This window comes from Castanea sativa, chromosome 10, assembly GCF_040712315.1.
Source record: "Castanea sativa cultivar Marrone di Chiusa Pesio chromosome 10, ASM4071231v1".
NCBI classification, from domain to species: domain Eukaryota; kingdom Viridiplantae; phylum Streptophyta; class Magnoliopsida; order Fagales; family Fagaceae; genus Castanea; species Castanea sativa.
In genome coordinates, this window is record NC_134022.1 from 9,653,962 (window position 1) to 9,676,337 (window position 22,376).

General features: G+C 31.9%; 1 protein-coding gene across 2 annotated transcripts; it reads right to left on the minus strand.

The window, feature by feature from the left end:
- Positions 1 to 3,708: 3,708 nt before the first annotated feature.
- Positions 3,709 to 19,260, minus strand: LOC142612740 (uncharacterized). Of its 2 annotated transcripts, XM_075784888.1 has the most exons (4): positions 19,193 to 19,260; positions 16,359 to 16,520; positions 6,112 to 11,093; positions 3,709 to 3,959 (listed from the first exon to the last, which is right to left on the minus strand). In XM_075784888.1, the coding sequence occupies exons 2-3, from the start codon at positions 16,507 to 16,509 to the stop codon at positions 6,250 to 6,252; spliced, it is 4,995 nt and encodes a 1,664-aa protein (XP_075641003.1). In that variant the 5' UTR covers positions 16,510 to 16,520; positions 19,193 to 19,260; the 3' UTR covers positions 3,709 to 3,959; positions 6,112 to 6,249. The 2 variants fall into 2 exon arrangements, 1 of the variants encoding a protein (XP_075641003.1); XR_012840181.1 differs by lacking the exons at positions 16,359 to 16,520; positions 19,193 to 19,260 and adding an exon at positions 5,431 to 5,517 and having other exon boundaries at positions 3,729 to 3,959; positions 6,112 to 6,239.
- Between the last annotated feature and the right edge of the window lie 3,116 nt (positions 19,261 to 22,376).

Here is a 22,376-nt window from a genome sequence, read left to right on the forward strand (position 1 = left end):
TAAAAAAATAAAAATAAAATAAAAAAGAGAAGGGAAAACTTACGTCTTCGGGTGGTAAGCTCGTGGGCAAGCACTTCTTTGGTGGGTTCAGGGCCAAGTCCCTAACTCGCAAGATGATGAAGTGTCACTAAGTAACGAAACGTCCTATCCACAAAAGAACGAGCTCACTAGACGCGGTCAAGGTGGAATTCAGACAAAGCAGGTCGTCTCACAGCTACAATAATAATAATAATAAAATTATTAGATAAGTATGATAAAAAGGAATAAAGCAAGGAGTGGAAAATAATATACCCTTTGGACGAAGATGACCCATTTCACTAATATAGGGAGGAAAAGGATCCCTGCCTACTTCAATAGGGTTTCCTGCCTGGAACCCCTCGCTAAAAAGTGTTAAAAGCCCAAAGACTAGCTAATCTTAGAGGACTTATAACAGTAAAGAAACTCGTCTACAGTAAGAGGATGATTTCCCTAAACAACTTCTCTCCACAACACTTGCATGGACACGATAAGCCTCCATGCATTGGAGTTAAGCTAGTTTATACCTATACCCAGCATGTGAAGAATTTCCTTATCAAAAGAGTTAAGAGGCAACCTAAGACCCCCCAACAAATAAGCCTCGTATATACCAACTCCAAGACAAGGGGAACAACCATTCACCTCAGACAACTGGACGAGGATTTAGATCATCTAGGATCTGATACCAACTCTTAATGGAACTTAGTTTTTTCTCATCTTTCTTAGAAGGAATACCTACTGTGCAGCAATACAAGATATCCTCCTCTTCATCTGAAGAGGGGATGGAGGTTGGTATGCGAGAGGACGAGCCAGCCAACGAACTTCATGTCATCCTCTGGCTTAACTCTTCCTAGAAACCTTTGGTGGGACCCAGGAACCCCAGACAAGTAGTGCTTGTTCGAAGAACTACTTGCACTAGTGTCACTTCCAATACTACTACAATTATTGCTCTCATAATGATATTCATCTATCTATCTCTCATCGCTATTGATAGACGAGGACACTATGATAGCCATTTTGTAAAAGAATAACTTAAGAAGGAAACCTATATATGGAGAAAGGAGGATACTTGATTCTAGACTAAGACGACTAAGGATGGGAGAAAACTTCTAGATGGTGTGCAGGACAACTGATGTCAAGGAAGGAAATATGAGAAATGTGAGAGGGTAAGAGGGGTATTTTCCTATTTATAGCCAACAGGATGGGACACTAAAGTGAAATTGACCAATTAAAATGTGCCACGTGGCACATTTTTGAAAAACGAAGCAATACGACCTGAAAGCGTCAAGATTGAGCCACGTGTCAACTTCATTGGCACATTCCCTGAATTTTTGTTTAATAAGTAATTAATGGTTGAAGAAAAAATAAAGGCGTGAACGACACAAGGACAAAGGGGCAACTGATGGAGACTAAGTTAAGGATATTCGTCCATGATGATCGTCTACAATCATCACGTCCATGACTAGACCACATCCAGGAAACCTTAAGAAGAGGAGAACAAGAACATTGCACTTAAGAACAATACAAGTCTCTTTATAACAAGACCAGGTAAGTCGTCCATAGTACAAACTTAAGGACAACCAAATAACACTTGGTGAATTCTACAAAAGGACTTCTCATAAAGTTCCTCGTGATATAACCATAGTATACTACTCTCAAAATGTGGAAGGAGTTCCTCGTAATTTGCTCCACATACTTCATTTACCCATTTTCTCCATTGACTACTCACATCACCCACGATGGTGGTGGATCCAAACAAGTAGACTCACTTTTAACTCTCTATAAAAGGAATAAGTCCTATTGACCCAAGGTAAGTCCCACCATTCACTATTTTCCTTCCTTGTATTCTAGAGAGAAAAATGACTTAATCGTCGGAGGGTTCTTGGCCGGGTTACACTGATCACCCTTGACAGTTCTTTCTTTTCTTTTCAGGACCAAAAACTATTACCATAGTTCGAAGCATTCCAACCTACTAATTTTCATACATCATCACTTTCCCCATCAACTTATCCATACGTACCCATTTAATCTATAGTGATTACTGATTACCTATATTTGGGGAACACTAATCAAATTACCTATATTTGTTGAAATAAGGTTTGTAGCTTAAAAAGAAAAGTAGTTACCTAAAAGAAGTAAAGTAAAAAATTAAATTGGAAGAAAAATATAGGTAACTTAGAGCACTCACACTAAGAGCATTCACATCAGTTCTTTTAAAATCTTCTAAAATGCAAAAAGTGACAAAATTTGCACAATTTTCCTTTAAAATTGCCCACATCAGTGGGTGTAAAAATGTGCATATTTGCACATTTGCTACAGTAACCATGCAAATATGCATGGTTACTGTAGATGTGTATAATAATATATATATATATATTTATTTATTTATTTTTTATCTCTCCTCCATTTTTTTATTTTTATTTTATCTCTACTCTAGACTATGAACATTGTCCTCCATTAGCAGTCATGAGCACTTCTTCCTCAGCCCCAAAAATCACAGAACAGGAAGTGCAGTCTGCCAATACTTCTAACCCGACTATAACAATCCTTTCAACTACAGAAATCACCAAAGAGGAAGCAAATCCTCTTTTGCAGCTGATCACCGAAGAAGAAATCACTTCAATCTTCGAAGAAGTTGCCTCCGACATGAAACCCAATGGAACTGCTATAGTTGCCGATCTACTCCACTGTTGCCGTTGATTTGCTGCTACCGCTATGTCATCAGATCTGCCGCCGTGTGTGAGTGTTTGAGAGAGGAAAATAGTTAAGGGAGGAATGAGAGATAGACTTTTGGATTAAACTGATAATAGATACGGTAACTCTGAGAATTAATAAATAAGTAATAAAAAAAGAATAAATAATATTATTTAGATAGAGTATAATGTTAAATAGATGAACTGATGTGGGTGTTTTGAAAAAATGGCAGTGTAAAATAGAAAAAGTAAGTTTTTAGTGTAAAATAGACGAAAAAATTTGGCCAAACTAATGCGGTTGCTCTAAGGTTGCTAAAATGACTAAACAGTCATTTTAGCAACCAAAACACCAAAAACACACACTACAGCAAAGAAGGTAAAGCTAAAATATTTTGAGTGATTGCTACAGTGGGCTACTAAAGATAACAGCCCACTGTAGCTGGATGGTATAAGAAAAAACATTATTTTAATCCCACACGCATAGTTTAATCCCACACACCTGAAGCTCTCTCTCTCATGCAGACAAATAACTTTGCCTCTCTCCTTCTTTCTCTCTACCTCTCCATCTCTTTCTTTTCTCACCTCTCTCTTAGCAATGATAAATGGGTTAGAAATTAGTGTGCGGCATGGGCATACGGTGGGATTGAGACCAATGTGCGAGGGTGTGTGGTGGCTGTTGAGATTGGTGTGCATTGGTGTTTGGGTTTCGGCATTTAGGTTTCGATCTTTGAGATCGGTGGCTATTGAGATCTGCGTTTGGGTTTTGGCATTTGGCGTTTGGTGGGTTTCAGCTGTTGAGATCGAAGATTTTTGGTGGGTTTCGAGGTTGTGGGTTACTGAGTATCAAGGGTCAGATTTGTGGGTTACAACTATTACTATAAAGTCATGACTATCACCTTTCAAACTCAAAAGTGATCGGTTGGGCATGTAATAATGACTACACACACGAAAGGATTCACCTTTCACGGTACAAGACCCTATTAAACGCTATAATTGTCCTCCAAAACATGCCCCCAGAAATAATTCAAATAAAATATTATTACAAATAACTGTTCGTCTCAAATAATTTTAATAGCTAAGCAAATAAATCCAAACTCTTTTCAAGACTCCATACCACAAGTAGAAGTTCCTCAAATACAAATTTTAAAAGTTACTCAAACTTCAACATCTAACATTAATTGATACTAGTACTGAGCTCCTATCACACACCCACACCAACGACAGCTCAATAAGCTTGCTACTCCCCAATATCTGTAAAAGATAAAGAAAATAGTGAGCTCAATAAGTAGCCACTAGCCTTAAGCCCTAAACTAGTTGGATAAAAATATAGTGTAGAATAAAAACATCATTGGTCATAGGAAAAAAAATACTTAATTAGTAGTTTTGGAAGTAATAATTATATTTATTTAGAACTAATATTTACATTGCTAAAAGCAATTGACAATTATATAGAAACTCACTGAACTTTAAAAATAATACAAATGTTATAAAATATTACATATACTAAACAATTATAATTATGATCATGCAATAGACCTGTGACTAGACTTAGAATCACATATAGGCCAGTGGAAAAGCCAAAAATACCAATGCATACCTCATTGGTTGGGTACAAAGTATAGTCAAACTGTAGCCAATCAAATTCATAAAACAAATCAATTTTCATTGTAGTCATATCCAAAATCATATAAACATTTCAATCAACAATAGAAAAAATCTTATATATCTATTCCATTCAAACCATTGGTTTTTTATACAAAAATGTTCACATATTTATTTCAATTTTGAAGAAGCTAAACATTTGAAAGAGAAAATCAATTTATTAAAAATTTCCATCATTTCAAAAGGAAGGAAAGTATTTTTTTTCCTTTAAAAAAATTTATTTAAAATAAAATAAATCAACAATAAATTCCAAAAAAGAACAATTAATTATTTTATTAAATGTGTTAAGTAAAGAAACCACTAGATAAGGGGAAGGTCACTTACCTCCAATAGCCTCACCAAAGTCACCAAATTTCAAAGTTATGACACTCAAGATCAAGCTAATATAATGAAACATACAAACTAATTTACTAATCCCAAACTTTAGAAATTAACCAAAATGTATGCATATTCGATCTAATTTGAACTTTTCCCTTAAAACACCTCAACTGAGAGAATAGCAAAACTATATTACTTATGGAATTTTGGGGAAAAAGAAAACTCTTAAAATTTGACATAAAAATTTTGAGATAAGCTATATGAAACTGCCTCTTAAAGTTTCTACATTTTAGAAATGACATGCTTTAAGATAAATTGCTTATACGACCAAATTGGGCCAAGGGGTGAGCCATACTTTCCCCCAACAATATGGCCTAGGAGTGGGCTTTGATAAAAACCCTTAATTTCCAGATTTCCCCCCAATTTTTCCATAATTTTCTTCAGTCTTTTCTACATCTTTTTATGTACCATATCAAAATTCAAATATACAGTTTTTTTTTTTAACGAAATTCTAACGCTAATTTCATGTTAAGGGCTAATTCATTAACTTTTTTTTTTTTTTTTTTGAATCTCATTAAAAAATGAAGTTATTAACATCCTAAAGTCAATGATCTAACCCCAAAAATCCAAAATCCATCAAAGTTGGCTAAAATCCCTCTAAAATTGAAAAATCCCCAAATTTTAAAACTCTATATTTTGGAAATTTGAAGAGATTAGAATTACTAGTAAGAATTTTTTTTACCTTGGGGATGCTTTGATTGATCCTGGCTTCAAGGTTTCAACCACGATCTATTATCCTTAGTAAATTTTGAGCCCCCTCCCTAGAATCCTATGGAGCATACATTTCATTTGATGATTTTAGTAACTAACAGAAGCTTATTAAATTAATTTTTCTAAACTACACCCTAAAAAATAATAATAAATTATTCATCTATTATTTGATACTTGAGAGAATGAGATTTGAACTATAAACCCGAAGATATCAATTGAGCTATAAAATTTTTGATATTACAAAAACATAAAGAAGAACCCAATAAATAATTAATTCCAAAATTAATTTATTTAACGTCCTAATTTAATAAACTCTTTTCTTTTATCTTTTTCTTTGGGAGCATTACAATACAAAGAACAAAAAATCCAATATGTGATAGATAACTTTTGCAACAACTATATAAATTGTTGTCAAGCACTTAGTAATACAGTGGCTCTCCTTTATTGAAAGAATCAGTTTTTAAATCTCCTATTCCTCGTTATTGTAACTATCAAATTAAAAAAACCCTATAAAAATTGCCTACCACACATCAAGAAAAATATGAGAAAAATGAACTTGGAGAATTGAAAAACAGAGAAGGCTGAGCAAACATGTATATTCTGTAGTGTACATAATAAACAGGCAGGGAGACCATAAGAAAGCAAAAGTTACCTGTTAGCGGCAAAATGCACATGATAAATATTGAGAGACCTTGCCTATCACACACACACACACACACACCAGGAGGTCGCGTCTCAAACTTGCTGCATATCCCACCCTTCCAAAAGCCACGTAGAGATGGCACTTCAATCAATACTCTTCAATCTTAGAATTTTCCACAGATACTCCCAACTCCCGAAGTGTTCCTATGTTCTGCAATTTCGGGCATTCCCTGATTTTTACTTTCAAGAATGGGAATCTGTCCTTAATGCTGTTTCCCTCCAGCAACCCCATGCTAGTCAACTTCGGCAGTTCCACCAGATGCAGCTTCTCTAAACCATGCCTATATTCTTCTACTTTAGTGGGCCTAAACAGAGTCTCCAATTTATCACAGAATTTGACTTCAAGGATTTTAAGATTTTCTGGCAGCTGAGTAGAGGGAAAAACAACTTCAAGCATCGGACAACAATCTAAATACAGTTTTTTTAGATTTAGGAGACTCTCATGTGGCATTTCCCCACTGTACACACTCGTCAATTCAGGAAGGTTTGATGCCCATAGAATGTTTAGATTTTTCTGCATTTCAACTTCTGCATCTTCTCTGCGAAATATTGTCTTCATTTTGCCACACCTCTCCAACCAACAGCCCTTCATTGCTTTCAAATTGCCCACATCTAAATCTGATAAGCTTTCGACGAAGTCATTTTCAATCAAAGACACATATTCGGCTTTCATGAGCACATCCTCAACACCACCAGGATACTCGTCAAATCCAATGATTTCCAAATACTTACTAATATTTTCAGGAAAAGAATGAGTTTGGAAGTAGATTTTTCTGTAGTTCGAGTCAACTCTATGCCAACAGATGTCTCTACTTTTGTCTTCCTTCTTTTCTTTGCAGGAAGCTCTGTCTTCCTTCTTTTCTTTGCTAGAAGTTTTGTCTTCCTTCTTTTTTTCTTCGCTAGAAGTTTTGTCTTCCTTTTTTTCTTGTCCTGAAGCTTTGTATTCCTTCTTTTCTTGTCCTGAAGCTTTGTCTTCCTTCTTTCCTTGGCTAGAAGATTTGTCTTGCTTCTTTTCTTGGCTAGAAACTTTGTCTTCCTTCTTTTCTTGGCTCGAAGCTTTGTCATCCTTATTTTCTGGGCTCGAAATTTTGTTTTCCTTCTTTTCTTGGATGGAACCTTTGTCTTCCTTCTTTTCTTGGATGGAAGCTTTGTCTTTCTTCTTTTCTGTCCTAGAAACTTTCCCTTCCTTCGTAAGAGCACAAACAGAGAATTGAAATTCTTTGAAACATGTCTCCCAAATATTGGAAAATTTTGGATTTTCCTTCAAATATTTGAAAAATTCAGTGCCACTCAATGACATGCAAGGCCTTTTTCGACGGTTCAGGAAGATGTCACAATGATCCCAGTTTAGCTCCTCTGGTAAGTTCTTTATCTTCTCCCAATCAAGTGTTTGAGGGTCCTCTAAGACTGGTAAATCAAGGTGCTTCAAACGAGTCAACTCTGAGATCCAATAGGGAAATTCTTTGACCCTTATCTCTTGTAAATCAAGAGACTCCAAATCTTTAAGTGACGTCAGATCTGGTAGTCGCTGTAAATTTGTACAACCTCTTAACTTTAGACCACGGAGATAGGTGAGATTCTCAAGTGATGGTAAAGATTCAATATCTGTCTTTGAAAGATCCAAAAGCTTTAGCTTTGTATACATTTTCAAACTTGGATCAGTATCTGAAAGTTTACAGCCTCCAAGGCAAAGCTCGGTAAGGTTGGTGAGGCTGGTGAGGTTGGACATCAGAGGTATCTTAATATTAAGTTTTGTTCCTGATAGCTTGAGCAGCCTAAGGTGGACCATCTTCTCCAATTTTGCTTCAACTTCTTTCAAAGGTTCTCCAGAAGACCCAGAGGATTTCTTTTCTGTTTGTTTTGTTGATAATTTAGCTTCAGTTTCTTTCGAAGGTTCTCTAGAAGACTCAAAGGATTTCTTTTCAGTTTCTTTTACTGATGATTTAGCAGCTTCGGTTTCTTTCAATTGCTCTGCCGAAGGTTCTCCAGAAGACTCAGAGGGCTTCTTTTCTGTTGCTTTTACTGGTGCCGAAGGTTCTCCAGAAGACTCGGAAGGTTTCTTTTCTGTTTCTTTTACTGGTGTTTTAGCCTCAGTTTCTTTCAAAGGCTCTACCGAAGGTTCTCCAGCAGACTCGGAAGGTTTCTTTTCCGTTTCTTTTACTGGTGATTTAGCCTCAGTTTCTTTCAAATGCTCTGTCGAAGGTCCAGAAGAATCAGAAGGTTTCTTCTCCGTTTCTTTTACTGGTGACTTAGTCTCAGTTTCTTTCAAAGGCTCTGCCAAAGGTTCTCGAGAAGATTGAGAGGATTTATTTTCTGTTTCTTTTACTGATAGATCAAGCTCCTCCAGTTGTTCAAGGGCATCCAAGGATGGCAACTCAGACAAGTGTTCACAATTTTGTAGCAAAAGTTGGCAAAGCTTCTTGAGGTTGGCTATAGATGGTAGACTTTTAATTTGGGTGTTTGAGAAGTTGAGATAGCTGAGGTTAGTCAAATGGTCAAAGGATCCGTCTTCGAATTTAACCAGACTAGAGGCATTAGAAAGATCAAGTTTCTCAAGTCTAGTAAGCCCTCTCGTTTCTGGCAATTTTTTCAATGGGCAATTACTTAGAAGGAGCTGACGAAGGTTCCCAAGTTTGGAAATGGGTGGCAGTTCTTCAATTTTAGTGTTTGAGAGGTTGAGACTACGAAGACATTTCATCCCTACAAAGGTATTTTCTGGGATTTTGACCAAATTAGAGACACCAGAAAGATCAAACGACTCAAGAGTAGAAAGGTTTGTAAAACTGGAAGGTAAACTACCAATTCCAGATTCAGATAAATCAAGGACTTTGAGGCCATCTTTTTTCTTAAAGGAATCATCATGGATTTGCTTTAGTATAGTAGAACCAGAAAGACCCAGATTATGGAGAGAAGTTAATAACTCAAATCTGGACAATCGGGTTATGGATTTGCAGTTTTTTAATATGAGCCGAGTGAGTGATTTAAGATCTTTCAGAATGGGCAAATGGTTAATTTGGGTTTCGGAAAGGTCAAGCATTTGAAGATTCTGAAGTTGTTTTAAGCATTTGTCTGTAATTTTTACCAAAGAAGTAGAACCAGAAAGGTCAAGGACCACAAGGTTGGTAAGTTTTTTTAGGTTTGGTAGGATTTTCAATTCAGAACACTCTTTAAGGATGAGACGACGTAGTTTAGTCAGGTTGGAAATTGAAGAAGGCAGTGATTCAAACGGGACTGCAGAGAGGTTGAGGCTTTCAAGCTGTTGCATGTTCAGGAAAAAATCATCTGGAATTTTCTTCAAGGAGCTGGCACCAGATATTTCCAGAACGATTAAATTTTCATGGTTTTTGATTTGATCAATGTTATCCAATTGATCACAGCCCCTGAGCACAAGCAAGCGAAGACCAGTTTTTTCTTTTTCAATTGAATCATCCGTTTTTTGTTTTGAAATTGGATCATCAGTTTTTTGTTTTGACGACTGATCATCGGTTTTTGTTTTTGGAAGCAAAAACGAGGGTAGTGAACTGAATCTGGGATTGAAAATGGCAAGAACTTTAAGTTCCTCCATGGGCTTAAAAAACATTGTGTCAAGGACTTCCCCGGAAAGACGACTTCCATCTATCATGAGTGTGCAAACTTTGTTCAAATTTTTAGGACCGTATGGAGTTTTTATCATGCCTTCCCCTGGTGCAACTCTCCCAATGCCTAGCTCCTTTCCATATTCAAGAATACTAGCCAATCCCAGTCTCGATGCCCCACGTCCATGGCAATGATCATCGGGAACACAAGCCAATCCCAAGCCTGATGTGCGGCAACCATGGCAATGCTCATCAGGAACAGTAAGTGCTAGTCCTTCCATGGTAACAAGACCATCTTCACGTAATTTCAGTATGCAACGATCTATAAGCTCCATCAAAACACAATGTCCCTCTTCATATGCCTTGTCAAACTGATCATTAGCATCTACATATCCTTCGAGTATCCAGCAAGCTATCAACTCCTCATAATTGATGCCTCCAAAATTTTGAAATAATTGCTTACTTTGCCAACAACAATTGATCAAAGCCATATCAGTGCAAGCCAACATGTCATACACATAGCCCAGTAGTGGATTTACACCCGCGGGTTCATCCAGAGCGCCTTTCAACATCCGAACTCCCGAATCAAAATCATCTTCTTTAATACGATTTAAGGCTTCTGCCATCATAAGAATTACAGCTGGCAGTCGACCCTCGCTCCTTTTAGCAATTTCTTTAGATATTGTTTCAAAATCTGGATGGTCTCGAACCTTTCCCTTGACTTTCTCATCCAATAGGAACAAAGAATCAGACTCAGACAAGGGTTCAATCTTAAAAACTTTCTGGTCATTAGTTTCAATCACTTTTTTTGTTGTAGTGATTAAAAACTTAAACATACCTTTCTTTTCAGGCAGAAGGCCATTCAAATTCTTCATCATTTCATTTTCATCCTTCTTTTCAGGAACACCATCTAGGATTAGTAACCACATTTCAGTCTTTTCATTTATCATTTTCTCAAGCTTATCAGATATCTTCTTCTTCATGCTGTCCTCCTTTTCCTCCTTTTCGTCGATAATATCATCTCTCAACTTCTCCGTCTCCTCCGATGCCTTCTTTTCACCATCGACAGTAATATTTTCATCATTGACAGTACTATGATCTTCCCACTCCTCGGTGGTAGAAAGTATAGATAACTGATGGGCAATGCTCAACCAATATGACTTCCAATTGTGTTTTTCTCCAGGACTCGGAAACACCCAAAGAGTCCCCAAGCAAAAGCCGTCCTTCTGCAATGCCCAATTGTTGATCTCGTTGGCCATCCTTGTTTTGCCTACTCCAGCTTCTCCAGTGAGAATAATTGTCTTCACATTCTCGTCCTCTAAATGTTTCAGCAGAACTTTTTCCGCCGGTCCCAACACTGTTGTCAAGTCCGACGCGAAAACCAAAAAAAAATATTTCACATTAGAATTTTGATCCTAATTTTATTAGCACAAGAAAAAATGAAGCTTTTCTCTTCTATTTAAACAAAATAAAAAAATAAACGAAAAAGAAAAATTAGCGCTCTACAAACTCTGCGTGGAAATTTAAGCAAAGAAAATCATTAATGTGATTGTAGGAGGAGAAAAATATGCTTGAGTATACGTTATAGATGCTTTAACATATAACATGGTCGTCTAGTTAACAAAAAAAAAAAAGCATGTAACATTAGGTTTAGATAATCAGCAAATAGATTCTGTACCATCAATTTTGGGTTTTAATCATTGAGATTTAAGGATTAACTAAATGAGTCTTACTCCCATTTTTATGTGTTAAAATTTGGATATTCCAGTATTAGTTATAGACGTGTGTGAATTAATAAAGGTAAAATAATGGTAAAAAATAATCAAATTGACCCTTCTTAGATTTTGAGTGATAGAAGGTGGCCATGTACATTATAATTAAATTTTAGTTATCATAAAATATAATACTAAAACATTGATACATTATTAGTATGATAAGGTAATTTTTGAAAAATTAAGATTTGACATGGTGGAGATACGTATATTAATTAATTATTAAATATATTTTTATATATTATTAAAAAATATCAATTTAAGACAATAATAGTTAATAAAATGAATTTGTAACCATTAAATGATGTCTAGAATATAATTAATTAATTTTTTTTAAAAGCCCGGAACCATCATTTATCAATAACCAAATCTTATGAACTAAAACAGTTAAAAAATATTAAACAAAGATATTAAGTTAAAAGTTAGTAAAATAATTCTTATAAAAAAATTATTATTTTTTGGCTGGACGAATTGGGGACACGCAGGCAGCAGTGTCCAAGGCGTATCTAGTGTCCAATTCGTGTTCGGTACACGCAACCCATGCTACAGTGTCCATGACTAACGGCTGAGTCACATGAAGACCATATGGGTATCTATTTATAATTATTTTGTAAGAAAAGTAACACTTTATCTCTCAAATTTCAATGTTTGTATTTTAAGCATATCAATGGATAATACTCACACATTGCTCAAACAAATAAGTCATAATCCTATCAAAATATATGTAAAGTAATGATATTTAAAGAAATAAAAATATATAATATGTTATAAATTAGTATAAAATGCTTTTGTGTAAAATGCAATATTGCATCTCCAAAATTTATTCATTTCTTACACCAGTTTGTTTTCAATTATTTTGATAACGTTTCTATGATTTAGAATTTATTTAATCACAGCTTTTGTTCCCACGGAAGTCAGCAAAAATTGTTAAAAACAGTGTTTTACTTTTACAAAGCATTCACATGGCTTATAAATCATTGGGCACATGAGGATGTAATTTTTTTTTTTTCCTAAAGGCTTACATTAGATTCTTTGATTTATAAGCCAAAGATAATATTCCAGGAGAAATGAATGAATGCGGTGAGATTAAAAAAAATCTTAAATCAAATGATTCTAATTAAGAAAAATTTAATCAAGGGGTGTGATTAGAAAATAGTCAAATTTGGAAAATACATATATCGTTTCTTAAGTTTATTATAACCATTTAACCATTATTTAAAAAGATTATTTTCTAAAAATAACAATATATATTGTAAGCAATTTGACAAAAAAATATATAAAAGTTATAAATAATTCGTTTTACAATGAACTTTATTTTGAGAATAATTATCTTATAATTATTCTTTTTTTAAATGTAGAGTAATTCGATTCCATTCATAATGAAATATATATATATATATATATATATATATATATATATATTATACATCTATAGGATTAAGCTCAACCACAAAAAACCACTTTTTTTCACTCCGCCATTGGAGATAGAGAACTTGGATTTGGGATTTGTAAATCTTTTTTGTATCGAGAAGTCCCAAATGAGAGAGAGAGAGAGAGAGAGAGAGAGAGAGAGAGAGAGAGAGAGAGAGAGAGAGAGAGAGAGAGAGAGAGAGAGAGAGAGAGAGAGAGAGAGAGAGAGAGAGAGAGAGAGAGAGAGTTTGGGGGACCAAATTGTAACATTAATATATTTATCAAAACAACCCCCACATACACACATATACACTTTGTTTTTACACACTTTTTTATTTGATAAGTTATACATCTACACACACACACAAAAACTTAGTATTTTCAATTACAATTATGTTTGATGGTGATTTTTCATAAAATAAAAATCATTTTTACCATTTTTATAGTGAAATTCTTAAAAAGTTTCATTTTTTATACAAATTATCAAATTTTATACTAAATTAAGTAAAAAATCTTTCAATTGAACTAATAAAATTTTCAAAAACATAAATGATCTAAAACTTGGGGGAAGAAGTTAAGCTTCAAACATATTTGAAGTTATCTTGCTCTAACCCATTGTGTAGCAACTAAAGAGACATTTCTTGTGTAGTTTTAGTGACAATATTTTTTAATGAATTAATGACTTATTAATTGTCACATAATGAGTTGAAAAAGATATTAGATTCAAATATGTTTGGTGCCAAATTTTATCTAATATTTAACAAACATATGAGCACATTTTACAATAAAAAAAATAGAATTGCAAAAAACAGTGTTATATCTCTATAACTATTAAACCAAATATTTTTTTTTAAGAGTATCATTGGATTAAATCAAATATTTGGAGGTGTCAACTCTTATTTTTATAGATTAAACTTTGAAAACATTAAAATAATTATATTTTTTTTAAAAAAAATTCAAAATTTTGGGGGCCACCCTTACACATAGCTACACCCCTCCACATCCACACCTACACATCTAAGGATGGTTAAAATATTTCAAAGAAAAAAAGAAAAATTTAAGGTAAATTTTTAATATGACTTTAATTTTAGAGAAAAAAATATTAATTTTTACTTTTAAAATGGTTTTTCATTACTAACAATTTGTGGAAATGTACTAGAGAGGTCAATTTGGTCATTCTCAAAAATGGATCTTAAAAAACCGAAATTGATAGTAGGGTTGGGTCTGTTTGCAACTGTCACAAATTTCAGGGGTTTTTTTTACATCTTGGCCTATTTTATATTATAATATGGTTTTCACAATTGTGTCCTCGCCTCATTATGTAATTGAAAAATGCTTTAAATTTATTATTGAACTGTTAGAATTTTTTATTAAAATGGTTTTATTTAGAAATTTTCTACACTTTTCAAACTTGGATTAAACATGAATGTTAGTGGAAGAAGACAATGATTTTTTTTTTTTTTAGAATTTTTTTTTAACTCACACACGAGGAGGGGAGAGGAGAGGGGAGAAGGTATAAGAAGCCAATGATTTTTTTTTTTTTTTTTTGCTAGGAAGAAGCCAATGATTTGAATATGACATTTGTTGTTGTTGTTGTTTTTTTTTTTTTTTTTTTTTTTTTTTGCTGAATAAGATATTTGTTGTTGAACAATGATATTATAATATATGTGATTTTGGATATACTCTAATGCCCATATGCGTTAGCATAGAAACTAATTTTTTTGTCACTTACCACTAGGACTTCCGATTTTGGTAAAATATACAGTGGGAAAATCTAGTGTAAAGGTCAATTGAGAAATGTAGAAACAGTCAGTGCCTATATCCTGGTTATTTCACTATAAGGGAAAGTTGGATCCTTTAAAAGTTGATTCACTAAATAAGGCTTTGTTAAAAACTCCTCTATCGTTTTGTGTTTTGTTACTGCACTTACATTGGCTGCCATATATGTGGTGATAGACTCGATGGTTGTCTGTAATTTCCTTTTTGTTCATAACTAGAGATTTCTATTTTAAAAATAAAAAATAAAAAGCTAAACACATTTATCTTATGTAATTAATTTATTTAATATGAGATTTAAAATATGGGTTTGTAACTTGTAAGAATAACATTTCATTATGCTACCCTCTATTTTATATTGAATAAACATTTGAATGCAGAAACATTTAGTGGCTATTCACGGATTATTTCACTATAAGGTATAGTTGTATCATTAAAGGAGTTTCAGTTAATAAGGTTTAAGACGTTATTCACAAGAGAAATGTTATATCTATAACATTTTTATAATATCTTCACAACAAATCTTAAATGACAAGTTGTTATTATTGGAGCAAAAAAATAATCTTAGTATTATATTCAAATTTGAACAAATAACAACTAACTATCTATGATTTTTTGTGAAAATATTATAAAAATTTTATAGATATAGCTACCCACAAAGGTATCTCTTCTATTATTTTGAGTTTTGCTATTGCACTTATATTAGTTGCCGTATTTGTAGTGATGAAGTGTATGGTTTGTGATTTTTTTTTTTTTTTTTTTTTTTGTCCATAACTAAAGACACGTCTACTTAAAATAATTTTTAATTAAAAAAAAAAAAACTAAAGACATCTGTCCAAAGTGTTTAATTTATTTAATAGGAGATTTGAATTAAATATGGGGTATAAGAATTATATTTTGTTACATTAGTCTCTGTTTTGTATTGTATTGAATAAATATATGGTGTATTCTATTTATAGTGCAAAGGTATTGTATTATGTTCTCTATAATTTTATGTTCTCTGTTAGTATCATAGCTGTGGATTAAAGGAGGCGAAATGAAAATGTTCGTATTGAATCTGAGTTTTTGAGTTTTTCAAGTCCTTGACTTTTGTTATAATTTTTGTTCTGGGTTTTCTTTTCTTTTTCTTTTTTTTATAAGTTTTGTTATATAATCTGGTTTTTGGTTTACCGGGGTTTTGATTTCAAGATAATGACTGTATATATATGGGGTTTCAATTGATTTACTCGGGTTGTGGTTACCTGTTGTTCAAGTTTTGCTGGGTTTGACCCCAAATAGGAAATGGTTTTCAACAAAACCTCTTACCAAACAAGCCTCTAAATTTTTATTATAACTTACCATAGTTTTCTTCTTTTATTTTTACCATGTATTTTATTATCCAATTTTAAAGATATCAGTAAAGTTATTACTTTTAATTTTTCTAAGATGTTTTTTATTTTTATTTTTATAGGAGATGTCTTACCATGTGTTAGGTTGAATGAGATGAGTTCAGTTATCTAAAGTGAACATATAAAATACTATTTAACAAAATCAAACTGTTAAAAGCATTGCACAAAATCAAACCATGTCAATATTCTATCATTTAATCCAAAAAAATAATCAAAGACAATAGCTAGATGTGCAATCCGCCGCATGGAGAAGTAAGAGTAAGAATGGCTCCATACCCGGATCACTTGAAGCAAGATCGAGGCCCGACTTTCTGTTTTTCAAGGTTTGTTCTTGTTCCGGCATTGTTTGTTTTGGATCTTGTTCGGTCGATGTTTGTTTTGGATCTGGTTCCAACATTGTTTGTTTCGAAGATTGTTCCGACGACATTGTTTAAATACCTATACCAAAAGAAAATGTATGAAAACATTTCAAAACCCTGATGATTCAAAACAACTTCTTTTTTTTTTGGGCTGAATTGTAATCCAAAACAACTTGGGATATTAGAGTCTACTTATATTATGATTCAAGGTTATTTGATCCAGTCAAATAGATTATAACCAAGAAAATAAAGAAAAAGAATCCAGCCAAATAAAATGAGAAAAAGTCTAGTAGCACATAATTTTTCACAACTTCTTATGACAATTGTGACGTAATAAAATGTGATTAGTAAAGAGAAAATAATAAGTTCATGTGTAAGAAATAGTTAATCACTCACAATCTGTTACGTTAGTGGCAAAAAAATTATGAAATAATTTATAATCTTAAAACTACTCCAATTTAACAAATCAAAGTTCTTGTCAACGAAACCAACAATAGAAAGAGAAGCTGCAAGTCAAAGAAAGCAAGTAAAAGAAAGAGAGAGAAACTGTAAGTCAAAGAAAGAGAGAGAAACTGTCACTGGTTTGTAAGTCAAACTAACGTGAATTCTTATTCGAAATGATAGAAAAGTACGTATCATTTTTTTTTTTTTTTTTGATTGAATACATATCTAATATCTTGGTTTAGCTTCTAGACTATATCACTTGCTAGTTTCAAGAATTTCTAAATAATATCAAGACTGAAAGTTGATAAATCAAAACTTTATTTTATTGTATTCATAACAAAGATTTGAAAATAAAAGAAACAAATGATTTATGAAAACTAATGTCACCAATATGGTATGATAACCTCTTCTCACAAATATATATATATATATATATATATATATATATATATATATATATATATATATATATATATATCTCTGTGTGTGTGTGGTATGATAACCACCACGGGTTTGAGAGGATGGAATAATAATCACATTAGTTTTTTAATTTTTTTTCCTTAGCAAATAATAGATGTGAAATAATATCCCTCTTATATTTAGTTGCTTGGTGTAAAAGAGAGGCTAGATTAAGTTTTACATAAAATAAATAAATAAGAGAAATGCGTTATAGGGCTTCGTTTACATCTGACAATTTCCGCAAATGAAACATACATGGATTGAATAGAAAAAAAAAAGAAAAAAAAAAGAAAAAAAAAAGGAAATCTAACTAACATTGAAATTGAATAGTTAAATAAATATTATAATATAAATATAAATTAGGGGAAAATCCAAAAAAGAAAAATATATATAATTTTGTATCTTGGACAAATTAAATCCTATATATATCTTTAATTGTATCAATATAAACCCTACATTTTTATTACCATGACAGTCAAAACTCTATCCCATTCCATTAAGTTTAAAACAAGAAACTTAACACCAATGCATGTGCATGCACACACACAAACAAAGCACTATCTTAAAAATCGGACTTAATCGGCTAGTCTGATGGTTAAACCGGGAACTAGAGACCAATCCAGTCCCAAAAAATTCCTAAAACTGGTAGAAAACACCGAGAAAAAATTATCGAATTCAAGAAAAACCAAGAATCAGATGAAAATTTAGTTTTGCTCCCGATCCGGTTTTTAAAACTATGCTATTAACTCAACCTATATGCTCACCATTATGTTTTCTTGAGAGAAAAAATAATAAAATTATCAAAAAGGAAAAAACTCATATGAAAACTTTACCTGGTTCAAATCCCCCCTGTCTAAGTTATAGAAAAAAGTGAATTACCAAAAAGGTAAAAAGGGAACAAGAAGAAAAACCACGTGGGAGAAAATAATAAAGAATAATAAAAATTGAATTACCAGTATTTAACTATTTATACTTTTAAAGACTTCATAAATAAAAAGTTTCCAATAAAATTTTACTAATAGAATTTTTTATTAGAATCCTTTTTGAAATTATAATTTCATTAGTCTAGCTAGATAAGAAGTCTTTGAGTACACACACACACGTATGTGTGTGTGTATATATATATATATATATATATATAAGAGAATCATGTAAAAAATAGTAGACTAGAATTGCGTCCATGCAATGCTTGGTTTAATAAAAATAATAGAAAAATAATAAATAATATTTCAATAATATCATTGAAATAGAACAATTAAATAGACAGTAAAAAAAAATTTACTGTAAATTTTGTGGTAACACATGAGGTAAGATTGAGATTTTATCAAAACCAAAAATTATAGTACATTATTATGTTTATTTTAAGTTTTAACATTTCTTAAAAAATTTAATAATTAATTTATAATCATATTAATATTGTTAAAGTTTTAGAAACTTTCTGTGCACTGCTTGGTAGAGATGTAATATGACGTGTAGTACGATCCTACTATCTTCATCAAATTCTCTCAATATTAGAGAATTTTTTTTTTTTTTTTCGAAACGACAATGTTAGAGAGGTTAAATAAGAACTTTGGGAAATGCTCTCTCTCTCTCTCTCTCAATAAAAGAAAAACATTGAAAAGATTCCTCGACCCTTCCCTTTTCTCTCTCCTCTGTTCAAACATCCATAATCTGCAACTTTAGCAACAAAGAAAAGTAGATAGCAACCAAAGCTGAAATGTACATGTACACATCATTTGTTTCGAGCTATACTGGCAATATTTAATAAAGAACATAGAAAATAATATGGTGATAAGAAATAATTTAAACTCAAAAATAGCAACGACCATAAGGAAGAAAGTGAAAAACCTGGTAATTTGGCTGGATTTGAGAGCACAATCACTTCAACCTCTCTCAAAGTAAAACAACTTGTGTCCTCCTTCTCCTAACTCCCGTCCTTTTATAATCTCCTAAATAGCATAAGAATAAAGTAAGGTGGAAGCTTTGGACTTTATTCTACGAGAATTTTCCCCCAAATACATATGGAAAAATTATTAATGTGAATGTTTTAGGAAGTAGACACACACATATATATATATATATATATATATATATATATATATATATATATATATATATTTTGTGGTTATAATAATACATAAACGCCCATATATATTATACATAAACAATATATATATGAAAACTAGAGTAAATAGATATACTCAAAATTTGGTGATATAGTTTTGCACGTAGTTGCTAAAAAAATTCCCACAAGTAAGTTGTACCAGATACATGAAGAACCAAATTAACAATTCTTTTTTTTTTTTTTTTTGAGAATCAAATTAACAATTAAATAATAATGATATAAACAAAAGAGAAGATATATAATGACTATTTCTTAATATATGCCTATTCAATCATTTATTATCTACTAAAATTGAATTCAGTATTCTTTAAATTGTGAAATCATACAAAATTTTGAAATATTTTTTATTTCAATATACAAAAATCAAGCGTGAGAAAACTATCATTCATTTTATTGTGAAACTTATATTTTTTTCATATTCATTATTGAGAATACTTGCTTGGTAATTACAATAGAATTGGAAGAGTAAACACAAATACAACTATTCTACAAAGGAAATTGCATGAACTACAAAAGTTGAACTTTATATTTATTATCAATATATGTCCAGTATTCTTTTTACTAATAAATTAATTAAGATTGATAAGTAAAAAATTAAACTTAAAAATAACACCAAAACTCATCAACAAAAAATGAAAAATAAAAATCACTTAAACAATCATTAGGTGGAGCCAAACTGCCTGGCATCACTCAAATCCTAAAACCTCAAACTTTATGGCCTGTTTGGATGGAGGGGGAAAGAAGGAGAGTAGAGTTGAGTTAACTAAAAATAAACTAATTTTGTACTACATCTACTCTACTCTACTCTCTCTCCTCCCCTCAATCCAAACGAACCATTAAACTTTTAGCCCCAAACAAGCAAACTATCAACCAAATACCTATACGTCAAGTGATCATTTTATTTGTTTGAATCCTCCAGCCAACTTTCAACTGGAAGAGCTAGTTACAAGTTTTGGGATATATAGATATTGTACTTAATAGATTTATTTTTTTTTGTATTTTTTTTTTCAACTTTGTTTAATATTATCCTGGTAATAACATTTTGGTACATGTGGTTACTTAAAAATGTTTATTGTACTTAAAAATTATTATAATAAAAACTATGATTATAAATTGAAAATTTTTTAAGTTACTACAAATTTTCACAAAAGCTTATAAAATGATATGACAATAAATTTGATTGATACTATATAAAAATAATAATAAATAAAATTTTAATTTTTTTTTTTTGTATTTAAAATTGATATATTGTTGTGTGTGTGTGTGTGTGTGTGTGTGTGCATAAGGCTTAAGGAAAAAAATTGTGTCCTTAACATTTGTAGGGACACAATTTGATTTCTAAGCTCAAAAGGTAAAAGGATCTAGGTCCAAAAAACTCAATACAATAAATTTGTAGAGAGTGGATTCAAAATCTAAGTTCTAATGAGTTGAATAATAATTATAGTGGGTCCAGATGATAAGAAAACAAAGATAAACTGGTTTTATCTAAAAAAAATTGTCCTCAGCACAGTCCGAGGAGAATAGTTCTTATATATATTCCTCTTGAATTTGATTACAAGTCAAGTTCTTATTGCTACAGTCTTTTTCTTTATGGATTCTCCAATCCCTTTTGTAATGGGATATTTCTTCCTTATATTCTCCCATTTTGCTTCATCTCCACCCTCCACGTGTAGGTAAAGTTGTCTGTCTTGATCCTTATCCCATCAGCACCTTCTTAAAGTCTTTAGGGGTAGTTGTAAGGCTGAATATCACTGTTCAGGTATCACCTCCACATTAATGCGGCTTGAGAGTTAGCTGCAGAGCTTTTAATGCGGTGGTAGCAATCTTTTCTTAGATATTTCTTAGCTTCCCTCTATCCTATTCCCTCCTGATGTTTATCCTTACCAGTAGAATTATCTGGAATGTAACTCCTACTATCAGACCTAACCTTCTGACCTCTATTCTGCTTGGCCGAGGAGACATTTATCCTCGAACAGCCTTACTGAACCTTTATGGCCAAAATCCTTCCACAACTCACCGATTGGTACGTTTTCGTTAAAGCCCACTTGTCCTCGGACAAGGCCTACGGCACAATATACACTCCTGGGCCCTTCATCCTTACAACGGATTTTTATAAATAATAACCTTATTTTCTTTTTCTTTCTTAGTATTTAATTTGTACATGATTTTGCATTAGATTGGTGCGATTTATTTTATAATAAAAACTTATCATAATTAGGGTTGCATAATCACATGATGTATAATGAATTATTATAGGAAGTTAGGAGGATACTTTTCTCATCTTCCACTCTCTCTTTCTTTCCCCCTTATATTAGCTAGGTTTATTTTTTTTAATATTAATATTTTTTAGAGTTATATTAGCTAGGTTGGTAATGACATTTTGGTACATGTGGATGTTCACAAAGTTTTTGTATTTGAAAATATTGTAACCAAAATGTTGATTACAAATTACTTTGTTTTCCTTTTTATTTTCATATAATATGTAGTTATTTTATATTAATTTGGTGTTAGAATTAATTATTTAATAAATCCTAAATTAATTAAGGTATCATATTTACATTATTAGCCTAACCATGTGTCAAGAGCCTTCTAACTCAACTGACAACTCTCCATACACGAAGTGCATACTAATGTATATATTAAGCATTAAAATATTAAGAGGGGGAAGTGTTCTAGTTGCAAAATTAAGAGCATATTAATGTATATATTTCTGTCTCAAAAAAAAAAAACCAAATCAAAAAAAGAAAAAAGAAAAAAAAAAGTGTAGTCATGTGACCTAAAAAAAGTCATTTTAGAGAATTATATATATACACACACATAAGATAACATAAGATAATTAAGATACGTGATAGACGCATACACTATTAAATATAGCACGATATATGAGACTATATTATATACATTATC

What these genes read in the sequence shown, in the direction of transcription:
- LOC142612740 (XM_075784888.1), bottom strand. Translation starts at nt 16,509, where the DNA reads ATGTCGTCGGAACAATCTTCGAAACAAACAATGTTGGAACCAGATCCA. An exon ending in TCTTGCTTCAAGTGATCCGG is followed by an intron (nt 11,094 to 16,358) that starts GTATGGAGCCAT and finishes ACTTGACAACAG; the next exon opens with TGTTGGGACCGGCGGAAAAA.